This window comes from Lagopus leucura, unplaced genomic scaffold (assembly GCF_019238085.1).
Source record: "Lagopus leucura isolate 7727_CA_CO unplaced genomic scaffold, USGS_WTPT01 Super-Scaffold_73, whole genome shotgun sequence".
Classification (NCBI taxonomy): domain Eukaryota; kingdom Metazoa; phylum Chordata; class Aves; order Galliformes; family Phasianidae; genus Lagopus; species Lagopus leucura.
Window position 1 is genome coordinate 81,273,168 of NW_024962252.1, and position 21,154 is coordinate 81,294,321.

The window sequence follows — 21,154 nt, forward strand, 5'->3', positions numbered from 1 at the left end:
CAGTTTGGATTGGGTTTTTTTGTTTGTTTTTAAGAGCTAGTGCACCTGAACAACCCCCTTCAATACAACAAGAAAACAAAAATGCAGAATGCAAGAAAAGATTCAGCAGCAGAGTATCTATGGCTTCAAAATCATCACTAACTTATTAACGAGCTTAGAAGACAATGCTGCAAAAGGACTCGACAGTAATCTTCAAGACAGTAATGCTCCTTATGCTTTCCATTCTCAGGAGCTACTAAAAAACTACCTATCTCCATTTCTTCTTGCCTATTTCTTCTTCCCAATTTCACGTGGACTGTTCTGAAGCTGATTATATCCATACATTGCTTTTAATTTGACACCTTGGTGACCAGTTACTTTCAATTTTACCTGTTTCAACATATTTCACTAACAACTTTTTTTTTTTCTTAGGGATGCTTTGTCCTTCCCCAAAACACTTTGCATTGTTTTGTTTTCAAGCCACAGGCATTGTCCCATGGGCTGCTCATAATACTAACCTTCTGAGGCTAAATTATGCATATAACTTCATCTCTGACTCTCACAGACATATCTACTTCTACTCTGCTTTGGAAGATGCTGTAACACATAACTGAAACAGAAAGGATGAAGTTCATGTTCTTATTCCAGCTATTTTTTCAAATACATTGTTATATGCTCCTTGTGACTACGTTACAATACATTGTTGGATGACTTTTCTGACATTATGAGTACAGAAAGAGGAAAGACTTTTCCTGATAACCTGTAGAAGGTTGCTGCAGGGCAAGCTTATAGCAGCAGGGTTCTCACCTTCTGACTCCTTTGAGTCCCACTCCTGTGCAGCATTATTTCTATCAAAACAGAAAAACAAAACCCTTTTTCTCCAGTATCAAGTATAAATCTTTGCCATCTGCCCACTGGCAATGAGAAAGTGAGAAAGAGTCAGCTCTCCTTGCTAGCTAAAAGTAGAAATTTCTGATGACTGTCATTATCTGGGGAGCCTTATCATTTTCAGGGTGCCACATACAGGATATGTTGCAGGTCAAAATGTAAAAATCAAGGTGGAATACACAGTCTGTGTAAATCATCTTCCAGTTTTGCACCTATGTAGTAACACAGCAACAGTAGACCTAAGTAGATGAAAAATTCTGCCAGGCTGTCCTATGTGCTTTTCCAATGCTATTCAGAATTTTTACCCTCAGTGTGTTCGACAGCTTGTCAGCCTCATCTGGAAATAGGAGACAAGTAGATATAAAACCACAATCATGAGGTGAGAGCTCACAGGGTTGAGATACACGGGCTTTCTGCAGTGCTCTGCAACTAGGAGCTCATTAATAGCTGAACTGGGATCTGAACTGTGGGAACACACTGAGAGGTTTAGCCAAGATGTGGCTGTACTCAGCTTTTTTCCTGCATACTGGTTTAATTATCAAAAGAATTTTACTTTTTTAAACATTAAACAGTTTATTTAACTATTAAACAGGAAAGCTTAAAGTATAAACCAGTTATAAATCAGGTCGGAAACTAGAATTTCAACCTCCTTCAGGCAGCCTTCATACTCTTGGTGTCAAAGCGGATGTCCCTGCTCAGCCAGACAATCACTACTAGCAGGAGGCACAGATCAGGCCATTCTAATGAAAAATGGGATTTTCAGATTCAGTCTGTGTGCTGTGCAGGCAGTGAGAGAAACTGAAGTATGTGTTACGGAGCTCTGATAGCAAAACAAGAGTAACTTCCCCTTATGCCTCCTGTGTGTGTTGATGTACAGCCACTCAGAGACTGTTTACCAGCGTTTCCAACAATACATCTACTTTCATTTACATTTTGTGTTCAGTTCTGGCAAAACCTCTCACTGGTAAAGTTCAATGAGAATGCCAATGCACAAACAAAGAAGTAAACACTTGTGAGCCATGTTGGCTTCTGTGAGATTTGGAATCGACAGTGAAAGAATCCAGAGTTTGTCTAGTGGCATAGGACCAATCCTGCTAGAAAAGGAACGTCACTTCAAAGCTTGTAGAAAAGCTGTCAGAACAAATGGTAAGAGATTAAATTCTACAACAAACTTCTGACAGTAGCCTGTAGCACCAGCCTATCTTGTGGTACATAGCTAATTCCAGAATTAACTGATACAGCTCTTATTGCCTAAGCACAGGACTTAAGACGTTGCCTTGAAGACAAGACTATTTTAAGAGACATGATTCAGGTCCCAGATCTCCTCCAGATTAACACACAGTAAATGTCTCCACATCTTACCATTTCCCATCTGTAAGACAAATACAACTCTCACTTCCCTCTCCTCCCTTCCAGTCCTATGTATTTCAACAGTGACATGTTCACCCCCTGCCAGGAACATCAGCATTTAACATGTGATTTGACTTTGAGGTCCTTCAGAAACTCTAGCGAGAAAGTGAATAAGGCCTTAAAGGTGTATTCCTGCTGCTCCCTGTGAGCATACTGATAACCCTCCTCTCCTTCTGTTTTCTCTCTTGTCAACCAAAAATAGACCATAATGAAAACCAAAATGATTACCTAAACATGCCCTTGCCCCACATCATAAACTATTTACACAGGTCAATTTACCACCTGTTTTTCAAAACTACAGAAAGCAAATTGTTTAAATAAAACTGAAATAGTCACTTTTTCTTTCCATAAAGTAGAACGATGAAAAAAAAGAACATTGGTTATTCAGCTGATGCCTTCAGGACTGTTACTTCACGTAAGGACAAGTCTCCTCAAAGCAGTCCAACCTCTGTAGTACTTTGTGTTTCAAACAAGTGGTTATCAACGACTGCCCTGGACGTAAACAGTCAAGCAGTAGGGAAATGAAAAGGCTAGAAAGATGTGCTGTGTCTCCAGCAATTGCTCCATGCAGTGATGTGGACAGCAGAACTTCAGTTACATACACAGCACAAATGACCACTACAGTCACCCCTTTTGGAGTTTCACTTATGCCCAAGAGTTTATGAGATTGCTTCCTTCTATCACACATAGACCAAATATATATCATATATATGTCCTATATCTAATTAGCACACAAGTTGTTTAGGAAGAATTTGGGAAGTCACTGTACTCACACAGCTTTTAAATTAGAAGCACAGAGGAGTCTTAGGCATTTGCAAGATTAATAGCTATTCTTTTCATAGACTCTACTTTTTAGTAGAGAGTGTGCACTGAATGAGGCCAAACCAGCTCAGTACATAGAAGCTCACCACCCTGTGCCAGTAACAGTAGACATTACATTTCCATCACTTTAAAAAAGATACTGTCTTCATGGTTTCTGTACCCAGGGCTGCTATGTTCTGGCATGTAACGCTTCTAACGGTCAGACTCTTATGTGGTAAGACAAAGAAAATCAATTTCAGTCCTCAAATGTGAGGCTTCTATGCAAAGCTACCCTATGACTCTGAAACAAACAGTTTAAAATGTTCAGAGCACACACTGCTGCATGGTGCTGATACGGTTTACCTGTTCCTCAGAGAAATCAAGATCAGATAGTGGTTATAAAGGAGGGTACGACACAGGGAAGTCTGAAATCTTCTTTCTATTTACCCCATGTAAAACATTTAATAATTCTTAATAAAATATAAAGAATCCTATTGGAAAGCTTCATTGCACTTCATATGTAATGGTAATGACAGCAGGCCTTGTTTTGTAACACATTTGAAGTCTTTGAAGTCAATGGAAAACATCAGTTTTATGAATCCAAAATACTTTGGTTTGACCTTCCCGAGGGTAACTGAACTCATGCAGATGGATTTCACAGAAGAGAAGATACAGGCGTGCATAATGCTTGACAAGTATGGAGATAGATTTCAGTGGCAGGCTCAGAAGGATACATGCCAGTTTCCAAGGACTTCCCTCATTCCTGCTTCCGGACCTATGCAGTGATTTAATTTAGCAGTTATATACCAAAAGTATCCATCTGCAGACACTACAGTCTCAGCACACATAATTTTAAATCGTTTAAACCAATATAAGTTATGAGAAACCCTTTCCTAGCAGTAGGCAATCATCCCCAAAGTGAATTTTGCTCTTTATAAATTAGCATGGGTAGAGTTGTTTTGTTGTTTTTTATTCCTACATTTTTATTTTCTACCTCTGCAGAAAGCACTGGTCCCAAAGACAAGTGCAGGCAAAATCTGCTACATCACTATTTTGGGCTTATTTATTATACTTCGACATCTGTGAGTGTCCAAGGGTAGGGGGAGGGAAGGTATGTTTAAAAAATTAAATACACAGAAACCCACAAATCTTCATGTTATTCAATGTATTAAGTATTCAAGCACTCAGAAAACCAGAGAATGAATCCCAGTACAAATAGGGAGCAAGGCCCAGCTTCTGGGACTTTCCTAGGTACATATATTATGAGCCGCTGCTTATCTGAACCAATATGCAACTTGCAAAAGAATTACCTATGGCTCATCCCTTGGATGCTGCTTCCACTGGCCTCACCTTTCTCTAAAAGAAAATCCCTGAGGGAGAAAAAAAAAGAAAAAAAAAAAACCAAGAGCTGGCTCTGCAGCACCACTGCATCAATGGGAACACCTTTACCCAAACAGAGACCTCCTGAAGCCTCTTTGTAAGTCCGTATGCAGTTCATAGTTTCACAGACTCTCCTGCATAGCTGGAGATTAAGACAAGAGTCCAGTACATTAGCTATGAAATGTTCTTTTTCATCAGCCTGCTCTGCTATTCAAGTCTGTATTCCATTTAGCTCTTAGCCCACTTCTGATGCTCTTCCACTGAAGCGTGATTAAATACAGCATTGGGAAGGGAGTTATATTTCAAACAGGCATCACTTCTTCAGAGGCAGGTGGAAGCAAATAAATTTGCACACAAGCAAAAATATACTTTAGCACTAATGGCAGCAAGTACATCTAGAAGAAGCCTGCTTTGGCACTGCTTGTAGGAAACAAGTCTAAGTTTAATTTACTGAGACGTTTTTATTTATCAGGCTTAGTGTAAAGAATAACAGCCAAACAAATGACTTTAAAAGTCTCCTGAGAAATTAGACTTTTAAAGTTGTATCAGCTCAAATCAGCTAAGATGTGACTGAGATTAGGTGCAAAACGTTGTCTAAAATATCAGCCTGTATCCCTCCTTAGGGTAATTAGCAGAACTCCACTGATTTCATTGAGATTTAGAGTTGTTTTCGTTTTCCCATTACATAAACAATACTACCAGCATTGCTGGACACTCACATCTAATCAAACAATGGAACTGAAGCTCTCACATGAAATTATTGTCAATGTGCGTGTTGTTGTTTTGCAGTCTAGATTAAAGAAAACTTTTACTGTGCCTCCTTCCAGGAATGATCATGAACTGCCACTGACTGCAATGGAATGGCACCAGACAAAAATTTGGTGCCTGTTCACCTGCTTGCTACAATTGCCTCCAATTATCCTGAAGGAGCTCTACATTTCTAGGAAGAAATTTGTCTAGAGAATAAAAGCAATCATCACATTTCTGCTAAGTAAATCAAGGGCCTGGCTTATCAAACACAAGGACCCATCAAACCTGCCTTGCATCTTAACTTCAAGTTCTCAAAAGAGTGGGGATAATCACTATTGGGCAGAGGAGGAGGACTAGACAGAGACAGGAGACCAGAATAGAGAATATCCACAAATGCAAACATGAAGACAGAAAACTGCATCCTTCCTTTGAATAATACAGCCTACGTTGCTTTTAGAGTGAGCTGCAATGAAACTAGTGGACATACTGTAACTCCCATCATCCTGATGGTATATTTGTTTAGCACAACCATGTAAACATCGGAACTCAGGACAAAAATGTCAAAAATGCTTGTCCTAGGTAGAGGTTAGGCGACTGCAAGAACAACAGAGGCAGCAGTCCAAAAGTTAAATGACAGGAACACAAGACAATATTTTCCATGATGAGATTTTTCTCAGAATAAGCCACAGGGACTTTCATTTTTTTGTATTTCTCAGTCACAGCCCTTTAGTGCTTTTAGGCAGTTTCCCTAACAGTAGTTAAGGTACCTTTAAAGCTACAAATCCGACAAACATAAGAGCACTGTGTTTTGTTAAACTCAAAAGTAAGCTCTGTGCTTTTTCCCATGACTGTGACCCTCCATGAGCACAGAAGAACCATTGCAGCCTTGCTTTTTTGGCATGTCACATAATACAACGTCTGCACAGCTGGACTTTGTTCTAGGCTGCCTCTCCTCAGGGGAACTGCACAGCAGGGCAGGAAGCATTCCTCACTCCACAGTTACCTTGCTTTAAATCTGCATGAAAGACAGAGAGGCCCCAGGCTGTACTACAGGCCATATGCTGCAGCAATGACAGAAGAGTAGCTGCAGAGCCTCTTGGTGCCAAATTGCTGTTAACTAAGAGAAACTTCCACACCATCCTAGATCCCAAACCACAGTTTATTTACTTGGCTTTAGATGCACAGAGATAAGCTGCACATGTCCCTGTGGTCACTAACTGAGCTAGGAACTGAAATAATCTTTAAGAAATAGGCAAACATTGGAGGCAGATAACACCAGAAGGCATGAAGCACAAAGCCTCATCCAGACAGCACATGAAGCTTCTCTAGCACAGCAAAGTTGTGCTCCAGTAAGGCCCTGAGCAACAGCATCATGTCAGAGGTCATGATGCTTTGAACAGACTAAAAAGAAATGGAAAAGACTAGAGAGAAATGAATACAAAAAAAATCTCTTAAAGAGGTTTTTTTCTTCCCCCCCCAAAAACACTGCCAAAAACCAATTCCATGTACTTTGGCACCACCAATTCTAACAAGGACGAATTCTGATATAAAACAAGCAGCTCCACACATCAGCTCTAGCACACAACTATTATCTTTTTCGCTATTCTTAAGTCCTTGTTCTCTCTCCAAGCTCCAACAGCCAGCACTAGTGGGTCATTTCAACAGGAACAGCAATGGCTACACACATAAATGTAGGATGATCACCTTTTCTCAGAAAGCTGGCCCTTCTAATGAAAAATAAATCAGCATTAAGGTTAACTGTCAAAAAATTGCATCATAGCAGCTCATGTTATGCTTTGTGTTTAGAGCTCCTCATGCCCACCAGTGCAGAATTGATCAAAGCAATCATCATAGCTGTAATGGGAAGAAGCTACTCACAGGATGCTTCTGCAAGGTACCTTTCTTCCACGGTTAGAAGGCAAAATTGTTAAACACAAAATGGAAGTGACAGAACACAGTCTTTTTATTTGACATTTGGTCAATCTGAAGACGTCAGTGTATCTGCACTTCAGGTTACTTTTGGTAAATAAAAATAGCTGTGCTATGACACACTCAGGGGGTAGAGCAACAAATTTTGGGCAAGTAGTTCATCTGCTAACACGCAAAGTTACAGACAGACTAAAATTTCTAGCAAGAAAAGAAAAAATAATCATACCATGATTAAGAAGCAGTTTTGTCCAAAACAAAAGACAGTTTCATTGAAAGATATTAGGAAGTAGTCTAGCTTCTAAAACAAAAGACTGGATCTTTTTACTACAAAGCTACATCTAAATCCTGGTTTTGCTACATCAAATTAAAAAAAAAATTAAAAGCATTCTCTGTAAGAAAAAACATTTGCATAAACCTAGCTTGGGCACTAATGTTGCTAATGAAAAGAACGCTGGCATCACACACAAATTGCTCTAAACATCAGAATGAATTAGAGCTTCCCCTGCTTCCACCAGTGGCTCTCATCTCTAATGTTCTCCTCTCTGTCTTGCAGATCTGTCAGCAGAACCAGGGCTTATTTAACCCTACATAAAACACAGTACTCCAGGATGGCAGACTTGCAAATTATGCAATGATTTAAAATAGTTCTACACACCTACATTAATGAACAAACAACTACTTACTGTTCTTCTTGTACATCAGGATTTCAAAGGAATTCATCTCATAGTTCTCAAATGTCTGCCGGACTTTGTCAATTGTATCTTTGTCTGTCAGCTCTCCATACATAAAACTGCAAAGAAAGCAAGGAATTCAAGTCAGATACTAAACAAAGACACTACACCATTTATTCACAGTGCGAAAAGGACCTATTTAGAAACAGCTCTTCTTTGATTTTATTTCACCTGGAAAGCAAATTTAACAGTAGCAGCCCCAAGAGACAAAAGAGAGAATGGAGATGAACAGACTACTGTTTTCCTCAAGCAACAAGCACAACACTACAAGCTATTTAACAGAAAATAAATCTGTTCTCAAATACCTGCAGGTGCTGCTTTTTTGCATAACTTCTGCTCTGTGATATCCTGATAGCTTGCAAAATCCATCGTTGCTGTACACAATAGGCCAATCCACTATCTGGGCATTGCCCAAGACAAAATTAGTATCTGTTTGAAAGAACATATCAGTTAGACATCAGACAAGACTATGGTTGCATCAGCAGAAATACTCATCCAAATACTTATCCAAACTGCAATGCCTCCATTCCTGCACAGTTTTTTCCCAGTAGACAACAGGAGTATTCCATGTTTTAAGTAACTTGTTAGTTTAAGATTTTAAGATAAATTTAATTAATTACTCAGGCAAAGCTGAAGAAGGTGGTTTTACACAAATGAAACTCACAATGTTAAGCAGGTAAAATTTATTCCTTGACTAAGGACAGATTCATTAAGCTGCTTCCCTCTGTGCCGCACGTACTGATCCACCATGACACTCAATTTGGATGAGAAGCCTCAAGACAGCCAAAACAGCTTGAGCACTTATTTCTCATCTGAACACAGACTCAGTGGCTCCTGTCGATACAGCCTTCACTGCTGACCACACAAGTTCTATTACTCCCTGCGTGACGTCTATGGCACAGCTTTACAAACAAGACACCAGACAACTAGTTTTAGTACTTACACCAGCAGAAAGATGTTTCTGTTCACTGTACAAGCTAGAATGAGTTTCAACCACTAAGAAAAAAATTGAATGGGATTCAAACTTCCATTCTCATTGGATCTTTGCATGCTATATTTCTATGATTAATAACTCATTTGAACAAAGAATATACTTAATGCCAGGCCCAGGCCTTGTTTCTCTGCTGTTTTGGCTCTTTGGCTCTCAGCTATCTATGTAAATGCCAAGACAGAGAGCAGTGCTTATGACAGGACACTGATAGATGGGAGACTGCAGTGGCTCCTTTTCACAGCTTCAAAGACTCCCTGGCTTAGAAGTTAGAGGAAGTCTTAGGCAGCTACATGAGATAAGGGCATCCATGTTGAAGGGGAGGCTCTAAGGGAGTCCACTATGCTGTCTCCTTTACAGGATCTAAACACCCAGCTGCTTAAATATACATAGCAGTCATTAATGGTACCTGCAACCAAGAGACACAAACAGGACATTTTACCTATTACTTGCAAAGGCTTTGGTTTCTTTTAACTTCCCGTTTCAAAATTTTTTGTCCTGTTGCAAACTTCAAGTGGGTTTAAATAAAACATTCCTGTAGCTATCTAAATCCATTGCCCAATCCCATGAGCAAGATTAAGTGTATCTTTATACACTCTTTGGAAAGAAATATACCAGTAGTATAACTTCAGGACATTTTAACTGCTTTGTTTCTCAGTCTCTTCTAAATACCATGGTTTTTACTTGGTTCAAGTACTTTGTTCCAAAAACAATACATGTCTTTTACCCTTCCTATGAATAAGTAAGCCAAGTCATTTCTCATTGCTAAAGCAAGTGCTTTTGAGTGTCTATTATAAACAGTGGATTGCACTGTCTTAACATATTTTTATATTTTCATCAGAAAGTACAAAAAGTATGCAAATATGAAATTCAGGTCACGTTTTGCCCTGATGTGGACTGTGTTATTTCAAGCATTTATTCCTTCTCACCATCTTCCCCTTCTGAAAAGGTAACAGCACCCTTCAGTTCTTCAAGAACTCATTGAAAAACTTCTATGATCTTTCTTTTCACACTTAAACCTCAACATTTTCTTCAGATAAATAATGTCTGTTTTTTCACTAAAAGCTATATAGTGAACTTTTCTGATGACTGTCAACTGCTCAGATGTTACTTTTACCTACACCTCCAAAGCACCCATGGTGGATAGTGCTCTTATCTTATCCTCTTTTTACAGGTAAAAGCAAGGCACCAAGCCCACGTAGGGATGTAAGCATTGAAAGGCAAGATTGCTACAAGCCCAGCTCTCAATGATCTAAGAGATAGAAGCTCTAGGAGTAGTGCTGGTGATAGAAATAAGAAACATTAGCACAGCAAACAGCACCCTGCCCAAGCTATGCTATAGAAAGCATCATTTAAAAAAAAAAAAAAAAAAAAAAAAAAGGTATATTTTAAAGCTGGGGATTTTCCTCTCTTACTATGCCTAGTAATTCAAACGTAAGCCCAACTCTCGCATACAATACCACAGATTCTTAGCCATTACTACTGGAGCTAAAAAAATCATATTCTCACATGCCTACTTCTTGGGTTAATGAAAGCTGATTTTTTTTATTTTTTTTTTTTACCAGAAGAGCTTCCAAAAGATGCTTAAAAAACATGCACATATTTCCCTCCCTCCTGACAGCTTTGTCATTTGGGTGTTTATCCTAGGAGATGTGAATCATAGAATCACTAAGGTTGGAAAACACATCCAAGATCATCCAGTCCAACATACCACCAATACTTCCCCACTAAACCATGTCCCTCAGTACCACACCTAAATGTTTCATGAACACCTCCAGAGACAGTGACTCAACCACCTCTCCAGGCAGCCCATTCCAGCACATGACCACTTTTTCAGAGAAGAAATTTTTCCTAATATCCAACTTGAGCATCCTCTAAGGAGCTACCCCTGAGCACCATGAAAGCTGTTTTCATTTCAGCTCCTGAATGACTTTTCTACTTATCAAGCCACTGCCAACACCCTCGACATACAACATCTTCAAGTCAGCGTGGATTGGTTGTTGTATTTTACATATCCCTATCAGGCAGTACTATTAGTGTAATGAGCCCTCTCATGGAGGTGGGGGTAAAATGCTACATCTGATAATCCAGGTTGGGTTGGGAGATGAGTTATAACCACACTTGTAGATCTTTATGTACTTTCAAAGCTTCAATGATGAAAACACGAGCATCTATCAATTCAAGGAGCAAGTCAGAGGTTTTCAGGATCCCACTGCTCTGCAAGTCTGACTTCTAGCAAGTTCCCACTTCATGCACCTTGACCTATTGTCTACGATACATAGCTTTGCCCCAGTCACACTGAAAGAAAATACTAAAGCTGGACCCATTCCCTGGAGTTAACACCATAACCCTGACTAGGCTCTCAGTTTGTTCCTCCAGCTCCATCACTGAGCTTTTAGTGCTCATCCTCAGTTTGGACTGACACCCAAAAAACACCCTGCAGAGACCAGCAGTTGGGAACTCTCCATGTAGCTGAAAGCCTCTGGAGACATTTTTTCTCGCACCACACAGTAAAGGAGGGGTCTCACAAACAAATAAGAAATTCTTTACAGTTGCTCATTCATCTTTTCCAGACCTCTTTAAAGACAAAACAGTACAAAGCAGATTCTGTGCCTATGTGGAGAACACACCTGCATTTCTCCTCAGACAATGGTGTTTCACCTCTTCAAACACTGGAGAGACACAGCATAACTCCCACTTATAACTCCTTTGCATAGTTTATTCTGACAGATAACCCAGAGGTAGAAGGGCTGTTCTCATTGCTATCATTGGCATTCAATTGCACTGACGTCCCTGACAATGTGCTGCTTGGAGACAGCTCATAATCTGTTCAACAATTGTTTCTAACATAAGAAAATATTAAACATCCACTGAGGCAAGTACTGCCTTTCTATCTGCAGGGACACAGGGTCCCAGAGGCCAAGAAACAGCTGTGGCTGTGTTGCACAACAAGCACAAGTGATGCTCTGGTGAACTCTTTGAGCACTGCAGAGCAAAACTCTTGAGGACTCACAAGTGGGTCAACAAGGGCAGGACAGGGGCTGGGCACAGGAGGACTGCAAAGAAGAAATACACTACCAAATTCTCTTCAAAGACAGGGGATAAAACAGGCAAGTGATAGATGCAGTATTCAAACTATTAAGTGATTGAGGTGCCTCTCTGATAGGACTCAAAGGACTCCCTTACCAGGAAATCGATTTCTAACACAATATCAATTGGGTTAGTGGCATTGGCCAGCCCAAGGAGAAGCTATACGCCTCACTGGCACCGCTTATTGGCTCCAAGAAGAGTTGAGCTAGGGGCTGGAGAGTCTGAGCTCATATGAAGAAGACTTAGAGTCTGGCTTGTGCTGTTTGGCTGAGTCTGAGAAGACAGTAGGCACAGAAATATATAGAGATGCAGCACAAAGCATCTCTTGCTGCAGAAACACAAGCAAGAACTGCTGCACCTCAAAGGCAGCACAATTACTGGCAGGAGGAAGGAGGGATCCTCTGAACTCTGGCTACTTTGTGAAAAGCCGTACTTCACAATTTCAACCTGCATTTCCCCTAGTCAGTTCTGTTCATTGAAGTATATCCCCATATCAGCTTTTACACACACAAACATCGGAGCCGTTTCGGATTATTACTTTAAACTAGTCACTGCTGCTTTAAAGAACAAGAAAAGCAATTTAACTCCTTCCACTATGTAAGAATGGATTTTGCTTGGTCACAAAAACCAGTGGTTTTCTCTAATCACAAAATACATCATCACAGAAGAATCAGAAAAGGTCTTTCTGAATAAAACAGCTCCTTTACCAACAATGACAGCAAGTCTCAAGAATACCCAGCTTCACCAAAATTGCTACCTACAGAACCGCATTGCTAAGTACATTACTGGAAACTGCCCATCAGCTCAAACTTCCAACCAACCTGAGGACAAGAAGCATATCACAGATGCAGCTGATCGAGACTGGCACATTTAGGAGAGGTAAGAGCACAAACCACTACCTCAGAACTGAAAGAAAGGCCTAGTAAAATACTTGGTAAAGGACTGTGGATAGAGCTCCTTAGCTACTGTTCCATTAGCTGGGCATAAAGCAGCTTAGGAGTAAGTACAGGGGACAAGTGAGTTTACAAACAATTGAGTTTACAAACTCTTGACTTGCATCACAAGTAGTATCATTTAGATATGGGAAAGAAAGAAGTTGGTTTCATTTCTGGTAAGGGACCCAATGCATGGAAGTAGGATGTCGTTCACAAGGACACCTCTCAAAACTACTACAGTCGTACAGCTCATATGGTAGTTTCACTTCAGCAACTTGCAAAGGATAGGTATGTACATACCGTCCTTGGTTAAACTGTTAAAATGTAACTTCCGAGATCAAAATACAGCTCCAAAATGTTACAAGTAAGTCAAACTGAAAATAATTTCAACTGCCTATTCAACCCTTTCTTTGCACTTGTATGATTCAAGGCTCACACCTCAGGGAGAAGTACACAGGAATCAACCACATTTGCATTAAACACAAGGGCTCTCTGTTCAAAGAACATACAAAGGTGCTGAGAGGACCAAAAGCCTATTCACATCATGGAATAAAAGTCATAGGGCAAAATTCTGCTCTTCCACCCACCTCTCCTATGGAAGTCAGTGGTTTTACATGGATACGTACACCTTTCACTACCTCCTAGCACTCATTCTTGGAGGTGGAATGCATTAGTTTTTAAATATTTTATTTTTTAAAAACTTGATTTCCCGATGGAACCATGATATAGCGGTCTCAAAACTGTATATCCTTAACATTGAGAACAAATTATTTTAATCTGTAGCCTCACTTAAATGCAAAACAACACATTACAAAGGACTAGGGATCGGTTCATTTGGGCTTACATGTTTCACAGATATTTTGCACAAAAAAATATTTATTCTACAGAAACAAAAAGGGATTTGGAAGCTCTTTGGCTGTCAGAACACAAAATGCACACATGACATTGCTCTATTCAAACATGACTTACACTGTACGCAAAGCGTTCTGCAAGTATGGGCTGAAAGGAATTATTAAAAACTGTATTTCATCATATGTAGCACAAATAATTACAATGACACCTTCAAGCGAATCAGTTTGAATCTTTGTAGAAGATGATTCCACCAGCGGTGTAGATAAAAGCTACTTGTTCCATCTCAGAATGTGTTACAATGCATTATGATAGTATCTATTTTACTGTGGCCTCTATCATGAATAAATTTTCAGTTGAAAAGAATAAAACACCCTACCAACATTAGAAGCTGTAAAGTCTTCGTAATTATCTGCATTTTAAAAAATAAAATAGAAATTAGAACAGAAAAATGGCACATGAATAGCTGAAATGGGAAGTGCACAGAAGCCATCATCCATAATTAATGGTAGCACTGTTCTGTGCCTATCTCTGCAGTGCCGACCATACTGAAAAATTTAAAAAATAGACATCCAGACAAAAGTGATGTCACCAGGAGATAATTCTCAGAAATTAGAAAGCTCGTCGGCTGTACAAGTCGTACATTGCACCATTCTTAACAAAGGCCAAAAACGCTTTAACAGTGAGACTTCATTTAACTGGCCAGGTTGTTTTTTCCTCCTAGGCAGGAAAAAGAATGATTTAGTTGCATCAATTATGTGGGTCTTCCATCAGTTTAAGAAAGCCATTTGATTTACTGATTATAGCTGTAGCCATCAAGAGCCTTAAAAGCATTTGACAAGACCCAACTCCTGGCTGACTTTTAGCTATATAACTTACAGAAATGCATTAACAAATTCTCCAATGAATGGGTTTCACTAAGATTTGTTTTACAACCTTGTTCTAGGATTTAATGGAGAAATGGATTGATATGTTGAATGATCACAGTAGAACATCTTGAGCTTTCAGAACATTAATTTTAAAACACATCATCTATCATCTTTGCCTTGTACTTCTTTTTTTTTTCTATCTATAAAAGTAATTTTAAGAAAATCAGGTTGTAAATGCATTTCTAAACGCGTAAAGACACAAACACAAATTTGGCTTTGTTAGAGCCAGCAAAGAAACATTTTATACTCAACTCAAGTGATAGCAAGGAATAAAAACTGTCAATAATCAATTGACATTCTGATATAGTGACCAGCTGTACAAAAAGCACTCCATAGCTGGTAGCTTAAAAAAAGCAGGGAAGTCAGGAAGAAATAAGCCCCTTTCTTTTGTTTTCTTCTTCACTTGGTAAAACATCCTTAACACAGAGCCTACAAGATGTTCCCTTGTGCTTCTGAAGGCCTGCTGCTGGTGTGCCTAAATACCTTGTATTAACCAGTGCCAACGGACCTACATTCATGTGTGGTCTTGTAGCAGCAGATACAAGAAGGCACAAACTCAAGTGCAATCGCTGGGTGCCAGATGTGTTGAGGGTAACATTTACCTTGCTTTGCACAGGACCAGTCACAGTAATGGTAAGAGAAGCAACATCTTCAGCTACCATCTTTGTAAACATAACACCACCTTATTACCTACCCAGCCAGCAGTTTTGCATGCACTTTTGGTAAGGCTTTGTCAAAGAGCCTTTCACACAAGGTAAGAGTATTTTCCAGGCCACATCCACTGTGATCTCTTTTTAATGTTGAAATTAACCCACTCCAGTCAGGAAGAGGGATGATCAGGCTTGACAGCATGCTGGAGAAAAGCTCCTGGGCATCTGCTCCAGGCTTTCAAATCAGCTCATTTGGGAGCCTTAAGAATTAGGATAGCTTACCCCAGCCATCACAGTTCATAAGGAATACTTTAATAATGCTCTTTCTCATGCACAGTTAAGTTCATCCATTTCACCACTTTCATCTACAACAGTCACTAAAATACATTCCCCTATTCAACAGAACCATACCAGCTCACACTTGGATGTAATTTACCTGCAGCACAAGGCTTCTGAGCCCAGCTTTGCTTGAAGACTCATTGTAGATTAAGGAAATTTGAAAGCTGGGCAGGAAACCAACCGTACTCTATCAAAAGGAAACAAGAAAAGTATACTCCACCCCAGAAACATGTTTCCTTATTTTAGCAACAGTCCTGTTGTCAGTACGAAAATACTTGATGACTGATGCTGTTTACTAAAGGTGTTGCAGCAGTACAAGGCGGCCCAACGATGCCCAGGATCTGATCACCCTGAGCACATCTCATTCAGAGGAGCAATGCAGAACCTGTCATGTTTATACACGCATGCCCTTCCAATGCAACAGCTCTGTAGTCTGAAAGTGAATAGACTGACAACTCTCAACAGTAAATCCTACCCTTGGGGAAACATACCTATACTGCTTCTAGAGCCAAATAGGACTGACTGCAGCCATGCCTGTCTCCAGACCCACACAGCTCGCTGTTCTAGGTTCTTAAGTGAAGACAGGCAAAGCAGGACAATCAGTAGCACCATAAGGATCCCCTTATGGTAACGCAAACGTTTAATGTAAAAGAACATCTTATTAAAGTGCAAAAATATGAAAATAAACCTCTGCGCAGTTCTTCATTCTGTGATAGATTCCTTCTCATTTGTCTCCCGCAGAACACAGAAACAGGTTGTTCAGTTCCAGAGATGTTTATAATGAAGTTAAGTTCTCTCCTGAGTTTCGGGCAACAGTACAAGGTTAGCAGGCCCAGGTTACAGAATGCTTATTTTATTAGGAACTTCATCATCTCCAATGGAAGGAAGGTGATAAATCACAAAAATGCCTGTTATTCTCAGGATTTGTGTTTCTGAGGGTGCTTCTTCTTTCCCTCTACACTGGACTCGCTGCATTCTCCATCAGAGGGTGCAGGTTTGTTTCTACATCTCATCTCTCCTTAGGGCGCTCCCAGGGGAAACAAGACTAAACTCAGATTAGCTTTATGCCACCAAGCTTCCATTTTTCCCTCCCTGTTTCATCAATAAATCAGAAAAGTATCTGTGACTGAAATTCTTAAGCCATTCAAACACAGGACTTATTTTTGCCATTTTTACACAAACTAAATTCTCACGCACCAAGGAAGGGCTGGAGAATCCAGCTGATATTTACCTAAACATAGAAGCATTTTTGCCTTCAGCTATTGATAAAGCATTAAAATATCACAGGACCTGTTTCTTCTCTAACATAATGCACCATCTGAATTTGGTGCCTTGGCCATGAACCAACATTATAACTGTTATTGTTATGGTGCCTTTACACTGGGGCTATACTACATTACCTGGGAAAAACATTAATATCACATTAGCAGTAACCAGCAGAGACTAGTGATTCTTTACATACTGCACTGTTTTACAGCACGGGCTCATTTTCTATCCCGTTGGGTGTTTGAGTCTTTAAATATTTCAATGCTTCAAACAAAGTTTTGCCAACCAAGCACTACATGCAACATTTATTATTCTAGCTCTACATGTCTACTTCAGAAGCATGGCTTTTAAACATTAAATACAAACAAGAAGCATTACATCAGTGTCCCAAGTCCTTAAGTTTTTCCTCCAGACTTCCAACTGGAAGGAATCTGGAGACAAAAGGTCTTCTTGTGAGAAGAAATCAAAGAGGACCACATGCAGTCCACAGTTCCAGGCTGATGATGCTATATATTCTTTCCAATATGTGCTATATCAATCCTATAGAGATTCTCAATTCCTTCTCTACTCCAGCGTATGGAATTACTTTGCAGGTTATAGCCCTAGCATAGCTATTCAGGCTGGCATTTAGTCAATGAGAACCTGTCTTAATTGATTTGCAACCCAAGAACAAACTCCTAGAATTATTAAGAAGACAATTCAGACCAATGGAGCTTGAGATGGATCTCGCTGCAGGTAGTGTGATCCGAATGTCAGAAAAATACTAAGCCTGAAGGAAAGGCCCTGAACTTGCATGCCCAAGTACACTGCCATTAACTTTAGCCATTGAAGGTGCATCAGCTCACCAATATCACACTAAATGTGAAAGGCTGTCCAAAGAATTACTTGTTAAATTGCTGTTTAAAAGTGGCATAATTAGTGCTACCCTTAGAGTAGTGTTTTCAAAAGAGGTTGTATGCCAATTACTGAGCTACTGCCACAAAGCCTCTTTCCCTGAGATAACCCTCTCAATATAATTCAAAGCCAGAACACGTTTTTCTCAGTTTAGCTGTGACTATAGCTGCACATCAAACCCAAGTATCTTTAAATGGAGCACTTCTTCAGTATCTATTTCAGTTCTACAACCAAATTCCTCTCCTTTCAAAGGGAATCCTCCACAAATTAGGAACATTCCTATACATGTATTAATTCAATATCTGCTGGCGCTACTTAGCTTGCTTGCAGGAGCCAGCAAATACAGTTTGACAAGAAGCCCAACATTTATTTGGAAAATCCCAAATAGCCCAGAGAGTTTCCTTGTGGGTCACATTAGTGTCCAATCAAACAAAACTGAGAAGGGGAAACCAAACCTCAAAGTATGCACTACAGGTTTAAGTGTTTGTGCTGTGGGCATCCCAAAGCATCTTGAAGGCAGGCAGGCTGGCCAAGGAGAGGCAGGCACAAGGTGTCAGGATGTTTCCATGCTGCTCCCCCATTGGACAACACTGCCCTGCCAGATGAGGAGAAATGAGACCCAGCCCTCATCTCCTCACAGAGATGGACGTCAGAAGAGGTTGATGGCCTCACGGTAGAACTGAATCACACAGCATTTATATGTGACAGCATCACATCACAGCAGTGATGTGAGAAGACTCAGGCTTCTGAAATTGAGTCACTTCCCAAAGATTCCTCTGATATCTCTGCACCGTGCATCACTTCCTAAAAGGCTTCATCTAGAAGCCTGTATTTACGGCAGCCCTCGGGACTTGCTGAGCATTTGGAAATTGCGTGCCGTCATTTTACCTGTGCTGTCCAGCACCACACTGTGACGACACATTCTAAACAAAGGGGGAAAAACAGGAAGAAACAGAGCAAAGCCCCTGCTGCAAGATCCCCTCTGTCTCCAAGCCTCACGCGATTTATAGCACCAAGGTCTTGGCACAGAAAGCCATCAGAGAAATTCAGCGTTCAGTGGAGAAAATTATTCACAAACTCAGACAGTTCCGAGAAAAGCCTTAGCTAGACGCTGTTAGGAGATTAGAGGAGCAACATGAATCTGATGAGATGTTAACATTTCAGTTTTTAAGAAGAGAACAGGATTCTCCGAGGGAATGGGCAGTGCTTACTGGAGGGAGAATGCAGCTTCCAACCTCTTCTGTAGGAAAGTTGCTGAGAAAAACGAACTATGAAAATCCCTCGCCATTCTGTGTGAAGACATGTTCTTATCAAAGATGGTGTTTTGTTTTGTTTTGTTTTCCTCAGTAACATCTCCTAATTGAAAATAATTGAAAATCGTTCTTGGGATAATTTGGGTTTTTAGCTGCTTATCAACAGGGTTAATTGCCTTTGCCTTTTCGGAACAAACCGTCTGGTTTTTAATTAATTAAATCATCTCACCTCGTCTTCAAAAGGAACTCGACCCGCACATTCTCAGTCACGCGGGAAGTTCTTAATCCCCAAAGTAACCCACCGAGGTCCACGGAAGATGGCACGACTCCGAGCTGTGAGAAACCCATTCGTGCCCAGGTGGCAGCAGATTCCCAGCCCCCCCGCACGGCTGCAAGGAGCAGCTTTTGCTAAGTCCCGAAGTGAAAGAATCTGGGTAACGCTAACGCACATTTGCACGCAGTTGTGAAATCCGAGGCGCTTCCCACTCCACAATTTTCCTAGAGAAAACCCGGCTACAGTTAGCTATGAGAGGAAAAAAAAAATAACAAAACAAAAACCCGGCACTGCCCACCTTCAGCCCTCAAAATGGCAAACTCCCTCCTCACTTGGGAGGCATCTTCCCACTCGCTCGGGGCTCTGCCCTCCCGGAGACCCCGCAGCTCCTCTCGCCCGGCCCCGCACGGCGCCCCCCGGGCCGCCTCCTGCCCGCGGTCTCTCCCCACAGCGGGCACAGCGCGGGGCCGTCCCGCCGCACCTGCCGCCCGCACGAGGCTCCGCTCGGGACGCGGAGGCGCAGCCCAACGGCGGCCGCCCCGCACCTGGGGGCTCGAAGCCCCTCCGCGCCGAACCGCCCCTCTGTCCACGGTCCCTTACCGTTAGACCTTCGCACGATGTTCTCCAGGAACGTGTTTTGAGGCGCCACCAGCCCTCTCCTTCCCCCGGCCATAGTCGCTCTGCGGGAGCGCGGCGCAGAGGCTTCGCTCAGGGCCTCGCGGAGCCGCGCTCTGCCGCTCCGCTCCCCGCCCGCTCCGCGCGCCTCATGCCTCCGCCGGGACCGTGGCACGGCTGTGCGGCATCAGCCCTCCCGCCGCCTCCCGCGCACCGCAGCCCCGCGGTCGCCGCCGCGCCGCCGCCGGACCTCCCCGCGGCGCCCCCTGCCGGCTGCCGCTCCGCCGCGCCGCTCCGCCACAAGGCCGGTGCCGCAGCGCCACCGTCCGGAAGCGGGCTGCCCAACAGCGCCGACAACTGTAGCGCAGCGAGGGGAAGCGGCGGCCCTCGTGGGGCTCTGCCCTGCAGGGATGGCGGCCCCGCCGCGTCCGCGCCTCGCGGGCCGAGTGCTTGAAAGCCCCTCTCAAACTGAGAGCGGCGGGAGGAACCTCCGCCTCTCGCAGAAGCGCGTGGGTGCCACCTGGGACCCCCCGGGGGGCTTTGCCCTCAGAGCACGTGGCTCAGCCCCTCAGCAGGCTGCCCGCCCTCGTTTCACCTCTTCCTAGGACACTTTCTACTCCTGTGTGATCAAACTAACAGCAGCTCAGTGGAAGCAATAGGATAAGCTATTTAAATATAACCTTTGACGGGTCTTAAACTCTCAAGTATTCGATTTACAAAGGTTTTTCAGTCAGGGAGAAAACTACTTTGTTCCTTCCCTTTCGGCCGTCTATCAGTAAATGGAAAGCACTCAGATCTCTTTAAAGACAGATCTCCTGACTGGCCCTGGCAGCTGCTTGCCGTAATGCCTCGTTAGCTGCAGCACCTCCGTGCTCTGCATCACATCACATTCCCAAGACATGAATATGTTTTGCAAAATCCTGTGTATGGCGAAACCTGCTCCTATTTCCCACAGTACAAGCAGATAAAGCAAGGCTGGGGCACCTGGCTCCTGTGCTGGAGGACAGGCCTGGCCTGTGCCACGAGGCCTGCGCCTGTGACCCAAAGATGATTGTGGGACAGCAGCCCACTGCCACCAGCCTCCTGCCGCTCTCAATGTTTGAGGCACAGGATGCACACTAGGACTGTGGGGAGCCAAGCCACGGAGGTGGATGGCAGCTTCCTTGCAGCAGGATCTGCAGATTCAGTCACAGACCAACCTAGC

The 21,154-nt window shown here is 42.0% G+C and overlaps 1 protein-coding gene across 1 annotated transcript in view; it reads right to left on the reverse strand.

The window, feature by feature from the left end:
- The window catches only part of KCNH1 (potassium voltage-gated channel subfamily H member 1), a 179,978-nt gene extending 159,924 nt beyond the window's left edge, over positions 1–20,054 (reverse strand). Inside the window, exons 1-3 of the mRNA XM_042894006.1 lie at positions 19,936–20,054; positions 8,174–8,297; positions 7,821–7,927 (exon numbers count right to left, since the gene is read on the reverse strand). Coding sequence (XP_042749940.1) covers positions 7,821–7,927; positions 8,174–8,297; positions 19,936–20,008 — 304 coding nt within the window. The 5' untranslated portion in view covers positions 20,009–20,054. The remainder of the gene's footprint in view (positions 1–7,820; positions 7,928–8,173; positions 8,298–19,935) is intronic.
- Between the last annotated feature and the right edge of the window lie 1,100 nt (positions 20,055–21,154).